The sequence below is a fragment of the Dromiciops gliroides genome, chromosome 3 (genome assembly GCF_019393635.1).
Source record: "Dromiciops gliroides isolate mDroGli1 chromosome 3, mDroGli1.pri, whole genome shotgun sequence".
Classification (NCBI taxonomy): domain Eukaryota; kingdom Metazoa; phylum Chordata; class Mammalia; order Microbiotheria; family Microbiotheriidae; genus Dromiciops; species Dromiciops gliroides.
This window is the reverse complement of record NC_057863.1, coordinates 227,909,652-227,925,604: the sequence shown is the minus strand read 5'-3', so window position 1 is coordinate 227,925,604 and position 15,953 is coordinate 227,909,652. Positions and strand designations below refer to the sequence as shown.

Sequence of the window (15,953 nt, the reverse complement as noted above, 5' to 3'; positions counted from 1 at the left end):
GTTGGGGCTGCTGGCTCTCCCACCCTATTCTCCCTGTTGCCCCCAGTTCTAGTAGCATGCTTTTCTGCCCTTTGTTTCTCTTTTGTAGTGCTAGAGTAAGAAGGGGGAAGCAGCAACACAGGTGGCTGTGTCATTTATGTGCCCCTCCCTCTATTCATACATCCATCAAAAATGCCCAAATGTACATCAAGAAGGAAGTTGTATAGCATATGTTCAGGCTTCTTTCTGGCATAGTTTGAATATTTAGGAAATACTATGGAATCAAAGAATCCCATAAAGAACCTCATGAGACAATCCCTACCTCAAAGACCCCCATTCATGAGGAACTCAATAACCCACCTGTATAATTCAGTTCAGCAAATATCTTTTAAGTACCTGCTGTTTTCAGGGCACTCAGCATGCTATTCTATTTTTATAGCTCTAATTGTTAGGAAGACTTTTGTCCTCTTATTTTGGAAATACATTGCTTCTTTTTCCCATATAATCTGCCAATCTGTCTCTCTGCCCTTTGGTCCTAGCTAGTTCATCCTTCATCTTGGCAAGGGATGCGTGGTTAATGGTCATATAGTCAGGCATCTCTGTAATACCACTCTCGGGACCCAGGCCAGGTGTTATAAGTGAAACCATGTTTTAACAAGGTTTTCCTGGTATTTCCCTTGGCCAGGGTCCAAGACGATCATATTTTATACAGAATTTCATGTTATAGCAAGTCATGACATAGCACAGCTCCAATATATAAATGGTCTCTCTCTCCACATAATTTTCTCCAGCAAAATCCTGTAAGAGAAATGGGGTAAGAATCAGGAGCTTATCCTTAAGTTTGATTTCTAGATCTATATTTGTTATATAAAACCAAAATGGAGGTCAAATAGTAAGTTGAACTGCCGTGCATAAGAGAATAAGAGAATTATCATATATCTTTTTACATTTGATGTTGGTCTAACTTCAACTTAAATTTTGTAACTAGTATATTGAAATATACCCTCCAGTGAAACAAAATAATCAGATAATCCAAGTGAAAAATAAACCCCAAAATGTTCACAATAATTTTCTTATTTTCTTCTCTTTTTCTCTTGTTTTTGTCTTGCTGTGTTTCCTTGCCAATGTCATTGGCTTTCCTTTAGTACTTACACATTATTACCTTTATCTTTTCTTTCTCTACCTCCCTATTCATTCCCCATTAGAAAATTTATTCTCTCTAATTTCACCATGTCCTTTACCAGTAACTGTGCTGAGTGGAAGGTGGGCAACCTTCCAATAGGTGCCTGAGTTCTATAGGACACACCTTTATGATCCAGGAAATAATGACAGGAGAGAAGCTATGCTAATTCTGCTGTGAACAGGGATGTTATAAAAAATTATCAGTATTTATAGAGGAAGAGGTGGGGGGAAAGGATAGAAGCATATAAATTAGATTTCTCTGCTTTTTTTCATAATTCCATTCTAAGATATCTTCTCCTTATCCTTTTAGGATGGATAAAATAATTCTCCTTTTTTAGTTTTTTTTTCTTCCTTTGCCACTTTACCTGCATAAGAAATGCATTTCTCTTCTGAGGATGAACAGGGAATGATTATGTCTTAGAGTATTTATTCACCATTGTGTCTTGGTCTTTCCCATTCTTCCCTCCCTAATTTTTTTTTCTTTGCCTTTTTTTTTCCTTTCTTTTAAAGACTTGCTTGAACTCTTCTTGTTCTTTATAATTCCATAAGGAAATGATACGGGCTGGTTGGCTTCATTTATTGCTTGTTCCATTCCTGGGTCTACAGAGGCCTTTTGGCTTTTCCACCTGAGAGTCCCTTAGGCATCTCAAATTCAACATATCCCAAACAGAACTCAGTATCTTTTCCTCTAAATCCACCCCTCCTTTTAACTAACCATTTTCTCTTGAGATCACCAGCATTCTCCCATTCTCCCAGGTTTGAAGCCCAAGTCATTCTTGATCCTTCACTTCACTTCCTTCCCCAATACCCAGTTAGTTGCCATCTATCTACTGTCCATTTCACCTATACATATCTCACATCTATTCCCTTCTGTTTGCTCACACCCAGACTTTCCTAGTTCAAACCCTAATCGCCTCTTGCCTGGACTACTGCAGTAATATCCCATTCATCTCCCTATATATCTTTATCTTCTCATATATCTCTCCATACATAGGAGATATATTCCATCTCGTATATCAGTGCTTTGCACAGACCATCCCCTATGCCTAGAATATTTACCACCATCATCTCCATCCTTTAGAACCCTAAGCTCCTTTAAAGCTCATCTCCATGGGGACAACTAGGTGGCACAGTGGATAAAGCACCAACCCTAGATTCAGGAGGACCTGAGTTCAAATCCGGCCTAAGACACTTGACACTTACTAGCTGTGTGACCCTGAGCAAGTCACTTAACCCTCATTGCCCCACCCCCCCAAAAAAACAACAAACTCATCTCTCATCTCCAGTAGTGCTTTATCCAAGAGACCTTTAATGTTTTCCCCATTTAAGTGAGCCTTCTCCCTCCCTTTAAAAAAATCACTGTGTATTCATTTTGTGCGTATCACACATTTATCTCTGAACATGTGATATCCCTTGAGTAAGTGCCTTGGGGTCAAAAATTCACTTTTGTATTTGTGTCTCCAGAGCCTAAATTTCTGACACATACGAGGTGCTTAATGAATGTTTATGAGCTGGTTCATTCATTAGTTTCCATATCACTGGAGGTTATAAGATCATAGATTTAGAGCTGAAAGGAATCTCAGGGAGAAGCTAGTCCAACTCCTCTCATTTTATAAGATGAGGAAAGTCTGACACAGAGAAAGTAGAAAAATGGGGATTCAGCCTGCAGATCCAGAAAAGAGTCTTCCTGTCCATTCCCTTCTGAACAAGTCTATACCTACTATGTAAGTGGGACAAGTAATCTCACTCAAGGACTTTAAAGGTTTCATAAGGAAAATTTTAAATTGTTTTTTGTAACTATCTCTTAATGGATTAATAGGCATTTTTATTATTGTTGTTGAGTCGTTTTAGTCGTGTCCAACTTTTCATGATCCCATGTAGGGTTTCTTGGCAAAGAACCTCAAGTAGTTTGCCATTTCCTTCTCCAGCTAATTTTATAGATGAGGAAACTGAGGCAAACAGGGTTCAATGGCTTGCCCAGAGTCACACAGCTAATAAGTGTCTGAGGTGGGATTTGAACACATGAAGAGGAATCTTCCTGACTCCGGGCCCAGTGCTCTATCCATGGCAGCACCACCTAGCTACCCAATAGACGTCTACATCAGTAATTAAAGACACTAAGTGTTTTCACTGGTATGTGTACTCCATTCAGAGCCACAGACTGAAACCCTCCCTACCCTTAGTAGCTTAATGAGTTCTCTCACCACCACCCCAAATAATAACATTATCTGGTGATAAGTCTCTGAAGACTTACATAGACTGGTCCTCAGGTGGGCAGACCATTTTTATCCCTATACTCAAAGCCTTTTTAGCTTGGTAGGAAATACTAGAGGTCGGCCAGTGTAATCTTTGAGAACACAAAGCCACCTCTGTACCACAATGAGGACTGAGAATTTAGTGGAGAAAGATATTAAGTGAAAAATATGTTTGGAATGCCTACCTCTTCTGAGAGTGCACAGGGAATGCATGTTAAAGATGTTCTCTCAGGAACCTTAACATCTTCAAATGAGGAAGATTCTTGTATCTGAAATTCTTTAAAATATTTATATTTTAAGCCTATAGGCTAAACACTAGCTATTGTAATAACATTCCATAAGTTTGCCATCTGTCCTATAAAGTGGTATTTTTTTTAAATGCAAGGAACACAAAAAAGGAAGTCCAGAAAGTAACACAGACAAGCAGGACAGCTTTGAAAACTACAAGTTGAACTCATAGCCTTATAGAGAAAAGTAAGTTATACATACCAAAGATTTTCAGTTTCATGCACAATCTTCTTTGTCTGTCCTATGTACATGAAAGTACATACCTATGTATATACATGTATATGCATATCCGGTTTTATTTCCAAATACAGAGTTTTCAAGGAGGGAAAAAAAGCCTGAAAGAAACCTGAGAAATAATGTCATCTAACCTCCCTGGTGACAATTGCAGCCCATGTTATTCAACAACAATTTTCCATAAAGGGAGGGGGGATTAAAATTAAGGTTCTAAAGACAAAATTTTTAATTCTTCCTTTCTTTTCAGAAGCATCATTAAATTTTGCAATACATGTTCATTTAAGTATGTTGATGATTATGAACAATTTTAGAAGATACTTGAAAATATTCAGCTTTTTATTACCTTTTATTTATTTCTTGTCCCAAAATGTTGCCCTGTGACAGTTTTGGTTAGTTTATAGAAAAAGAACTATTTCATTATCTGAGACTCAGATGAATTGCAGAATTCATATATTCAGGTTCACTAAAAATGAGAATAAAATAATGACTTCGAAAGCCATTCTAAAAGAAGGTTATTTTTTGTCTTAGCTGCAGTTCGCCCCCCCACACTTTTTTTTGGTAGTTTGGCTCTGGTTTGTACTATTCTTGCATGAGTTTATGCAGCAGATATTACTACATGGCAATTAATTTATCAATACATATTTACATTGAGTATTTTTATTTTTAAAAAATATGCTCTCTAACTCATGTGTTAAAGTAATATTTAAATATAAGGTATTGTTATTATGTAACATAGAGTCATAGGATCTTGGATTTAAAGCTCAGAGATTTTAGAGGCCATCTATTCCTCATTTTACATGTAAGGAAACTGAGGCCAAAGAGGCTATATATGACTTATTCAAGGTCATACATTGCTCTTAAGGCTTCATATGTCTGTCCTAGATATTGTTTTTGTGGTAAAACACAATTAACGTTTGCTCTCCTGTGCAGAAAGCATGATGTTTTTGTAAGAGAACAAGAATTTAAACAATTGTTCTAATAAGGAAAAAAAGGCAGCATGAGTTGGTCAAAGTAGAGAGCTATGTGGTCCAAATGTTGCACAAAATAAAGGATAAAGCAATCAATAAACATTTATTAATGTTTATTACAACCAGCAGCTACTATGTGAAAGGCACTGTGCTAAGCACTGGAGAAAAGAAAAATCACAAAAGATAATGCCTGCCCTCAAGGAGTTTGCAATCTAATGGGAGAGACAACATGCAAACAAATATATACAAAACAAGTTATAGAAAGGATAAATAGGAAGTGATTAAAAGAGAGAAGACATTGGAATTAAGAGGCTTCCTTTAGAAGGTGGAATATTAGTTGGGACTAAAAGGAAGCCGGGGAGGTCAGTAATCAAAGGGGCAGAGGGAGAGGATTTTAGACTGTGAACAAGACATTATTAAGCAGTTTTAGAATTGTACAAAAGTAAAGCATGAGGGGCAGCTAGATGGCGCAGTGGATAGAGCACCAGCTCTGGAGTCAGGAGGACCTGAGTTCAAATCCGGCCTCAGACACTTAACACTTACTGGCTGTGTGACCCTGGGCAAGTCACTTAACCCCAATTGCCTCACCAAAAAAAAAAAAAAAAAAAAGTAAAGCATGCATCTGGTCCATTGTCAGTATACTCACACGGCTGAGGTTCTTAGAATTTAGAGCTGCTAATCCAATTAATTTATATTTCTCTTGCAACAGAGCATAACATTTTAAGTTGTAGAATCAAACTTCTTTTCTGCTGATGATTCTAAAGGGTTTTTAAAAACCAAATCCATGTTACCCATTTCATAATCATAACCATTCTCCACAGGCTCCTTCCCACTGCCCTCTGTACACTACACATGTGGTTTTTCCCCATCACAACTTTTAAGACTAGTTAGTTGTAGGTTAATAGCTATATGTTAGCATCTAAATTTTGTAGCCAGTGAATGGCTTGCTTTTGCAGTGCTGAACTTCCTCACATTGGATATAAGTATCAGATTTTTTAAAAATGTTAATCGATTAGAACTGGTGATCAGTCTGTGTTAGGGTCAGTTTTCTATAGATAATGATGCTCTTCATCCTGTGTCTTCCCAAGTTCACAAAAATCCCGCTGACTTCAGCAAATGCTTCAGGCTTACAGAGAAACACACACCTGGGACATTCTGGCCAATTGTACTCAGATCTTTCATCAAAGTATTTGGAAGCTCTTTTACTCCTCTCCCTTTAACAACTTCCTTGCCTGTTCCCTGTGACAGATGTAAGTATTTCCATCTCTTTCAGTGACATCTAGCTCTTCACTCCCAGGGATTTCTCTTTGGGTGGAAAAGCCTAATGTTGCCAACTTTGATAAGCAGCCAGGAAAAGTGTGGTCATTCAGGGAGATGTGTGAGTAGTAAGTACCCTTATATGAGATGTGAAATTAACGTGATCATTGGCCATGGATTCTCTTTCAAGATCAGAGCAAAAAGGAGAATTGCTATTTAAGCAATAATGTTCAGTATATCCTAATGCAAATTGGTAACCACATGGCTGGCACCTCGTTTGTTGGGTCATAGGTTGGTGCCTTTTTTGGATTCCCCTCCATCCAACCAGTGCTTTTACATATAGCAGACACTCAGAAAACATGCTGATTGAAAAAAAATAAATTTGATATAAGAAACAATTATACTATAGTGGAAGAGATAGTGTAGAATAATGAAAAGACTACAAGACTGGGAATCAAGAGACCTGAGTTTCAATCAGCTCTCTGATGTCCCTTCCAACTCTCCAACTCTTAAATCCTAAAGAATTAAAGGTGTCAGGGGCGGCTAGGTGGCGCAGTGGATAGAGCACTGGCCTTGGAGTCAGGAGTACCTGAGTTCAAATCCGGCCTCAGACACTTGACACTTACTAGCTGTGTGACCCTGGGCAAATCACTTAAGCCCCATTGCTCCGCAAAAAAAAAAAAAAAAAAAAAAAAAAAAAAAAAAAAAAAAAGAATTAAAGGTGTCTAGAAAATTATAAAATTGATGTGCTTTTAAAAAATTTATTCTATTCTAAAAAAATAATAAAATGAAGATTTTCATATATATTAAGTAGAACAGAAAAAGAAGGCTGTACATGAAACTGACTGTTATGTACAGCTAGCTTTTCCTTTTAATTATATATTAAATTCAACACGTAACTTTCAAAGCTGTCCTGCTTGTCTATGTTTCTTTGTATGTTCCCCCCCATCTATTTTTACCTTGTTGCCTTTGCTCATGCTGTTTTTTTATCCTTTTAATATCATCCCCTTCCCCCCCCCCTTAACTTACTGAAATCCCTACCCAGCTTTGGAAACAATTCAAATGGAGCCATCTCTATTCAGGCTTCCCTGGTCACCTTCACCAGTAATAGGCTACCCTCTTCCCCCAAATACTAAGCAGCACTTCAAATATATTCAGACCATAAGCTTCAAAAGAGTGGGAATGCATGTCTTTTTATTCCAAATGTGGTATCTCCCCTAAGGTCTGTAGCAGTGCTCGGCATACAGGATGTGCTGACGAATTAAACTGACTCAGAGCTTACATGAAAGGACCTCCACAATTTGGCCATGACCTACCTTTCCAACCTATTTCCTTCCATTCTCCAAAACAAACCCTCTATGTCAGCCAAACTGGTCTGTTTACTTTCTCCTACAACATATCACCCTTTGGCTAATACTTTTTTTTTCTTTTATTACAAGTATTTTTCCACTTCTGAATATTCAGATGTTGCCAGTGGTTCTAAGGGGTCAGATCCATGTAGCATTTTCCTGACCTCCCAGTCTAATGATCTATATACCATTTAACAATTTATATGGTTGTCATTGTGTGTAGTACTCAGTTATACTTAATGCATACAGTCTTGTAGTATTTCTTGACCTTTTCCATGTATATGTCTTTCCCTGAGATTTTTAAGTTCTTTAGGGGCAAGGCTTATTATATGTTCTACTTCTTTATGCATCCTATAGCTTCCTGAATAGTTTTCTGAACATAGGAGGAGCTCAATTAATATTTGTGAATAAATGAATCAGAAAACTGGCTGTTTAGATTTCTTGGCACACACAAAAAACCCCAATCTTGCTCAGTGTTTCAGAGATAGGACAATTAGGGAAAGCTGCCAATTGGGTTTTCTCTACTCCCAAGGGGAATGACATATTCAGAGATACTTTTTGCAACTCCCATTGATTTTAGTCATGGGTTTTGCTATTCAAGGTAACCTAGGTTTTAACTTTCCTGCCTCATTCTGCCAAAATCCTTGTAGGAATGGTTTAATTTATTCAGTTTAATGATTTAGCTTTATCTTAAGATAAGGACATGGAAAGAAGAAAAATTAATAATAATAATAATAATAATGAACATTTATGACACTTCAAGGTTAACAATTTATATGGATTACTTAATTTGATCTTTACATCAGTAGATGTTATTATTTCTCCCTAAATCTCTAGAAGTTAAATGACTTGCCCAAGGTCACATAGATAATAAATATCTGAAAAGGGATTTGAACTCAGGACTTCTGATTCCACATCTAGAATGCTATCCACTAGTTCCCTCTAATTAAAAAAAAAAAGGTTAAAAACGCCTAGAAATATTCAAGCCAACAAATTCTCAATGTGAATTTTAATCTCATTCCAATCTATTTGAATGGTTGGTTTGGAAACATTGCAATTAGTGGAGAGCTGATCTCTAATCCATTACATCCTTGTTACATGTTCTTAATCATGGCATCTCTCTGTCCAGAGTAATGCTGAATCTGTGTGAATTGTATCATGAATCTATCTTATCTTGCCTAAGTGATAAGCTCCTTGAGCATAGAAATATTTTCTAGAAAAATGTCATATATGTTGTTACTCAGTTAGGTCTTGTTAAAAGGAGAGGACAGGCAGATTAATAGCATAATATTGGTAAGGCTTAATGAAGATGTCAAAAAGTTATGTCTATTGAAACTCATTCTTTATACAGAAGCAAAGTTTTAAAATTACTCAATGTGGGAAAAGGTTGTTTGAGGGCAACTATTGAATTCAGGGCCTCAAGAACAGAATTTTGAACATTACAATTGAAATGATAGTAAATTGTGATTAGAAGTCAGATGATATCATTATAAATACTTTAAAAATATCCTTATATGATGGAAATGCCTTTTACCTACCTAAAATCAGACTGGTTTTTTAAAATTTGTTTTATTTTCAACTCATGAGATAAAACAAGCATTTCCATAACATAGTACAATAAAAAAGATGATTGCACATGAAACTGCAAATCTCTTCCTTTTAAATATATTATAAAGTAATCATGTAAATTTCTCTTTTTTTCTTTCTGATTTTTTTCTTCCCCTGTCCTATGCCCTCCAACCCCCCTGCCCTGAAATTCTTTGGGCATGCCTATATGTGGCCCTTGTATTTTGGGGGTCATTTGGGGAGTTAATTTTTTAAAGACTTTCTTAAAAACTAAAGGCTTAGCAAATCAGGTTAAATCCATATAAGCAGCACACAATGCATGTAATGGAGGTATCATTGGAAAGGAAATGAAGATATGTGTTTTAGTTCTGGCCCTGATACTGATCACACGTAGGAAGCAATCCAGAAAGCTTTAAATTTGAAGTCACAAGCCTGACTCTGACACTTATTCAGATTCAGAGTTAAAAGATACCCTACCAGCCATCATATCCAAAGCACTCATTTTACAAATGAGAAAAATTTGAGGACTAGAGAAGTTATTGTGAGAGGCAGAGAAGGTCACTTAACTTCCAGGTCTCCACTTCCTCATCTATAAAATAAAGACATTGAAGGAGATGGGTTTTGGTTTAATTTTATTTGGCAGGCCATCAGAATCCATAGGACTTTTTTAAATTAAAGGACCGGCATGGCTAGTTCTAAGCCTAAAGATGAACCCAAGGACAAAATTAAGGACAAATTGGAGGAACATCCCTACTTTCAAGCTAAAACTGTTTGAACACTTTTCTTCTATTCCATAAAGAGAACTTTTTATTCTTGTTGGACTAGATCGCTTCTGAAGTACTTTTTGAATTTGACATCCATTAGTTATAAGGGGAAAGAGTAAAGGGAAGAGCTATTAGAAAACATAATGCATTAATCCTTATAGATGATACTGAAGGTCCTAAACTGAGGTTGTTTACATTGAGAATGGATATAAGGGGACAAATAAGTGAGAGATATTAGACTATGGTCAACATGGAAATGAAATGTAAGAGATAGGAAAGCTTTAAAGGCAACACCATGATTTCAGACGTGGGGAGCCAGGTGAATGGTGATGCAACCAATAAAAATAGTGAAACCGGAAGAAGAAATAGGTGTGGAAGATAATAAACTTAATTTTAGACATGGTAAATTTCAGGTTGATTGAGGACATTTAGGTAAGATGCAGCTCTAGGAAGCTAAAGATGCAGGTTTGGAACTCAAAAGATGGTCAGGGCTGGAGATAGATTTAGAAGGTATCGACCTATAGGAGATAGGTAAAGCCATCGAAATGAATGAAATATATCTCTAGGAAATACTTTAGAAAGAGAAGAGACAAAGGGACAAATTTAAACACTTGGGTAATCCATACCTTGAGTTAGGGGAAAGGCTATGGAGAGAGAAGAAATTAGAGTAAGTGATCCCAAGTGAATAGAGGACATTGTAGAAAGGAGGGCCTTCATCAGATGTTGCAGGGAAGATAGATGGCCAAAGAATTTAAAATATCAATTGTATTTGACAATTCGTAGGTCACTGTGTGACCTTTGAGAGAATATTGTGAGGAGAGTAGTAGTAATAGAGGCCAGACTATAAGGGATTTAGGAGTCGGTGGTGAGTAGGTAAAGACACAAGGTAGGAAAAAAGGGAGGTTGTACAGAGAAATAGATTAGAGATTCAGAAAAGAAAGACAAAATCATGTCGGAAAAAAAAAGATGTCTAGGGGATAGGCTCAAAATTGTAGGTAATAGGGATTAGACAAAATCAGGAATGAGTACTTTTTTCCTCTGAGATAGTAGGAAGGGAGGAGAGAGTTAGTGATGGAGCTGAGAAATTTTTAAGGGCTAAAAGACTTTGGATTCATCATATGTGTCATGGTAGGCTCCTTCTCTCCTTTTTAAACCAAGAGCCCCCTGTCTACTGGAAAAGGAAATCAATTTTGGGGGGTCTCTGGAGTTTATTTTTTAAAGAAATAAAACTTTTGAGTCATTTGTTTTTCAAATTAAAAATAGGAAGCATTTAGCTTAAATATAGCAACAAATATCGATAAAACTTTAGTTCTGTATTATGGTGAAAAGGGGGTGAGACGATGAGGGAGGCAGAAAAATAATCAAGAATGGCTATAAGAGAAGACAGAAATGAGAGATGGGTTTTCATATTGCAATATTTCCGTCTTATAATCGGTTAGTTTATTACAGCTAAGGACTTTTAAAACTGTGGCTTTTTTTAATCACCTCTTGGTAATTGCCTCATAAACCAAATAAGGTTGAGCAATGATCTGAATTCAACCTAAAATGCCCATTTTACACGTGAAAAAAATGGGACTCTAAAATCGAAACTCTAATCTTCTAGACTGTCCATGTCACAAGTCAATTAGCCATCATCTACTCCATGCCAGACACTATGCTAAGTGATAGGGATAACAGAAGGGCAGCCATGTGGTACAGTAGATAGAATGCTAGCTAGGTGACCCTGGAGAAGTCACTTAACCCTGTTTGCCTCAGTTTCCTCATCTGTGAAAAGAGCTAAAGAAGAAAATGGCAAACCACTCTAGCTAGTATCTTTGCCAAGAAAACCCTAAATGGGGTCCCCAAGATTTAGACATAACTGAATAACAACAGAGGGATAATGAAATGTCAGGGGTAGTGGTTTGGGGGGGGGAGTAGGTACTGTCCTTGCTCTCAAAGCTTAGTCCAGTGGCAGTGTATAGCTTGGATCAGAGGTGGAAGAGATCAGAGCCAGGGTAGCCTTAGGAATCTGTTTCAGTGATTCAGGCATTAAGTGATAAAGTCCCTGAACTAGGATAATGAGTGGAGTGACCTTAGTGAAGACTTGGAAGTTGATGGGGTGGGGGAGGAGTACTAGGCTTTACAAAGGAGCAAACAGCCAGATTTCATGTCCATTTGGGAGAGGGAACTATTGGGAAGATAGAAAGGGAAAAAAGGAGAGATTTTAAATCTGGACGACCGATAGAAAATTCTACAAATTTTCTCTAACATAATTAATAGATTCTAAACTTACTTTATGGTAATGGGGTGAATCTAGTTAGAATATATTTTAAAGCACTGCCTTCTTTGTCACTTACTGTAGATGGAATGGATTGTCATTCACTTTGAACATTAACTTATTGGAAAAAATTATTCCTCATCAAAAGTATTTAACTGCATCTCCACCTCAACCAAGTACTTATATGTTACATAAAAGTTCATTAAGATTATATATATAGGGGCATCTAGGTGGTGCAGTGGATAGAGCACTGGCCCTGGAGTTAGGAGTACCTGAGTTCAAATCCGGCCTCAGACACTTAACACTTACTAGCTGTGTGACCCTCGACAAGTCACTTAACCCCAATTGCCTCACTAAAAAAAAAAAAAAAAAATCAAAAACAAGATTATATATATAGCCGGCCATAAGGAAAGTTGTGGGAACTGTTTTCTTGGTTGTGGAATTCTTTCTTTTACTCTAGCACTGAGGCATCCATGAGTTTATGGTGGCCCTCCTATCACAGAGGGAAATGACCTAATAAACTAGTTTACCTTTAAACCAAAAACAATTTGTTATCCCCTGGAGGGCTATTAACGTTTTAAAAAGAGGATCTCTCATGAATTCAAAGAATCTCTCTAATGGTGGAATTTAAGACACTGTGACACTTGAGTGGAGAGGTTTTGGAGGTGAAAGGGGGGAAGGGCAGAGGATTCTCTAGAGGTCATAATAGCCGCTACCCTAGTGTACCAGCTAACAAGTCCAGCCCTGACCATTTGTGTGTAGCTGGGTGGCACATTGAATAGAGTACTGGGCCTGGAATCAGAAAGATCTGAATTCAAATCCAGCCTCAAACACTTGCTTGGTAAGACACGAAATCTGTTTGCCTCAAGTTCCTCATCTGTAAAATGGGGTAATAATAGAACCTCCCTCCCAGGGTTTCTGCAAGGATCAAATAAGATAATAATTGTAAAGCTCTTAGCATAGTGCCTGGCACATAGTAAGCACTATGTAAGTGTTAGATATTATTATTGTTGTTGATGGTATTGATGTTGATTTTTCCCACTCACTTAAATCTCTCTCCCCCACCCTCCCTCCTGCCTTCTCTCCAGCTTAACTCCTTAGCCCAAGCTTCTTTTCTTTCAATGCCATCACTGTTCTCCATTGTTTCCCCTTTCAAAGAAGGATTAATTCTAGGATATACTTTTAAGTTGCTAGAGTTTGATCACCCCCGGCTTGCTAAGAAGGTGACAGAACATGAAATAAAAAAAGGATAATCAAGGAAAGCCCACAGTTAACAGTCAGCTAATATCAGCAATAGGGAGAATTTCTTACTTTTTTCTATTGACTGAACTGTTTTTAACTCCAGAAAAAGAGATCCCGACAAGAGTATCGTATTTTCCTGTTGTTTCGTCATAAAATTAATTTTCTCTGCATGTCCAGTTGTATCTCTGAGCAGTGGATTTTCCTTTCCTTATCTTCTATTAAAGAATGGCTCCCTTGTGTGAGCTACAGCAATGCCAGGGCCATATACAACCTGTGCAAAGAAAAAGATCCCAGTGTTGAGCTTCTGGAAAGATTGATACTATCCTAAGGGGAAAAGAGATTTGAGTCAAATGTTTATCAGAGTAAGATTCAGCCAGAAAATATTCCCTATTCTTTATGGCTTTTTAATTACTGGTGTGTTTTTTTGAATTGAGACTGATCATTTTATTCCTAAATGTGTTTTCCCTCTCACTGCCCAAAAAAAGCTCCCATCTTCCCTACTCTCCTTTTCTCCCCTTCCCCACCAGCTATTTCTTCACCTACAGGACCCAAAGCCAATAACGTTGGATTCTGAGTTGATTTCTGCACGTTAAAGTTTTAAACAATATTCACTTTTAGAAATAAACGGATATGCATCTGTCAATAAAACTTGGCTTTCATGTCATGGCTTGTTTTCTTGCTTTTAGGTTTTTCCCATTCGGCCTTCACATTTGGTATTGAAAGTCACATCAGTCAATCCAATATCAATGGAACATTAGTGCCACCTGCTGCCCTTATCTCCATTCTCCAGAAAGGCCTGCAGTATGTGGAAGCTGAGATCAGCATCAATGAAGTAAGTCCCTTTATTACTTACAAGCAGCACATACACTTGGGCAATTACAGGTGTGCTTTACTTAGAAGGCAGCCAGAGCAATCCCACATTTGGGGAGGAATGTTTGAAAACTCCTAATGTCTTGGAAAACAAGTATTAATTACTTATTTCCAAAAAGGTACTTGACAGAAATTTTAAGTGTTTCACCTTTGCTTTTAATTTCCTTCATAAATGTGGGACTGCTAGTTACCTAGATGTAAAAATAGCAGCAAGCCTTTCGTGCTCTTTACACATCTGTGTTTTCTGTATATATAGAATAGCGATCATGTTTAGTATGTAAACAACACATTTTCAAATCATAAAAAAATACACGGCAGCTTTTCATCGACTTAATATTTTGGTGTTATGCTCATTTTGGTGAGCACACTTCACAGGGTGTCTTGTCTCTTCTCTTTGTACTCTGCAAGCAGGTGGGCAAAAAAAGGTGACCACAAAGGAAAGATAGATGGTAGAGCTTTACCTGAATTAAACAGAATAAAGAAGAGGTAGTGATCTCCATGTTAACAATAATTTTCCAGCATTATTTTATTATTATGTCTTCCTTTAATAGAGCGGAATTGGTAGTGGAAAACTAAAGCATGGTTTTAAACAAAAACCTGGGGGCAGCTAGGTGGCACAGTGGATAGAGCACTGGCCCTGGAGTCGAGTACCTGAGTTCAAATCTGGCCTCAGACACTTAACACTTACTAGCTATATGACCCTGGGCGAGTCACTTAACCCCAATTGCCTCACCAAAAAAAAAACAAACAAAAAACCTGAAATAATTATTTCCTTCCACCCAAATTCCTACCTCTTTCCCCTATGATTTAAAAATATTAAATGAAAGAACAGTTCTCTGATAAGCTACTTTGGCTTTAACAAACTCCTCTGACATAATCTCTTTTGTGGCAATTGCTTCACTTCTATTTATCCCCCCACCACCACCTTTCTCTTCTCTGGTCTTGCCTTCATTTTGGGTTTCTGAGATGTGTTTTTCAGTTGAACAGATTCCTCATGACTTTCCAGAGTTTCAACAGTACTATGGTTCTCAGCTATATCCTTGAATACCTCCATCTGTTACACTCCCATCTCCTTTTCCTGACTCCTAAAATGTACCCCAGGCTTCCCTTCAGATACAAATTTCATATTCCATTGCTTCCCAGACTTTCTGAGTATAAGAATCCCTTTTTATGTTCAATAATTTCATGGACACCAACCTGATACTATCAGTGGTAATTGTGGAGTCATTGGTATCCATTGGTTAAGAAAAAAATACAAATTATTGCTTGACTTCTCAATGGATAGGGCCTCCCCCCATCCATTGATATTCAGCCCCTTGGCTGGAGAGAGGGAGAGAATTTGGAACTCAAAATTCTAAAATGAAAGTTAAAAGAGAAAAAACTAATGTTAATTACACAGACATTCTGTAATTTCAGCAAGGGGAACTTGTTGTTCAAATCCAGATGTAATCTAAAAGTCTTTAACTTAATAGATAAGTCTTAGAGAGTTGCCTGAGTCACATAGAAAAAAGTTAAGTGACTTAGCCTAGGCCATATAGCTAGTATAGGAGGCAGGATTGGAACCTAGCTCTTATTGACTCCAAGGCTCAGCACTCTACCCTATGCAAGAAAAAGCATATTGACAATTACCATGTATTCAGTAATATTTCTTTAAGAATTTGTATTTCATTAATCACAACAACATCTTTGTATAATTTCAAGATAAAAATTCCAAGATCACGTATTCAGTACAACAAGGTTAC

General features: G+C 37.3%; 1 protein-coding gene across 4 annotated transcripts in view; it reads left to right on the top strand.

Annotated features, from left to right (window-relative positions):
- The window catches only part of TBL1X (transducin beta like 1 X-linked), a 379,125-nt gene that overhangs the window by 303,538 nt on the left and 59,634 nt on the right, over nucleotides 1-15,953 (top strand). For all 4 annotated transcript variants that reach the window (XM_043992597.1, XM_043992599.1, XM_043992596.1 and 1 more), the window contains one exon: nucleotides 14,028-14,173. In XM_043992597.1, coding sequence (XP_043848532.1) covers nucleotides 14,028-14,173 — 146 coding nt within the window. The remainder of the gene's footprint in view (nucleotides 1-14,027; nucleotides 14,174-15,953) is intronic.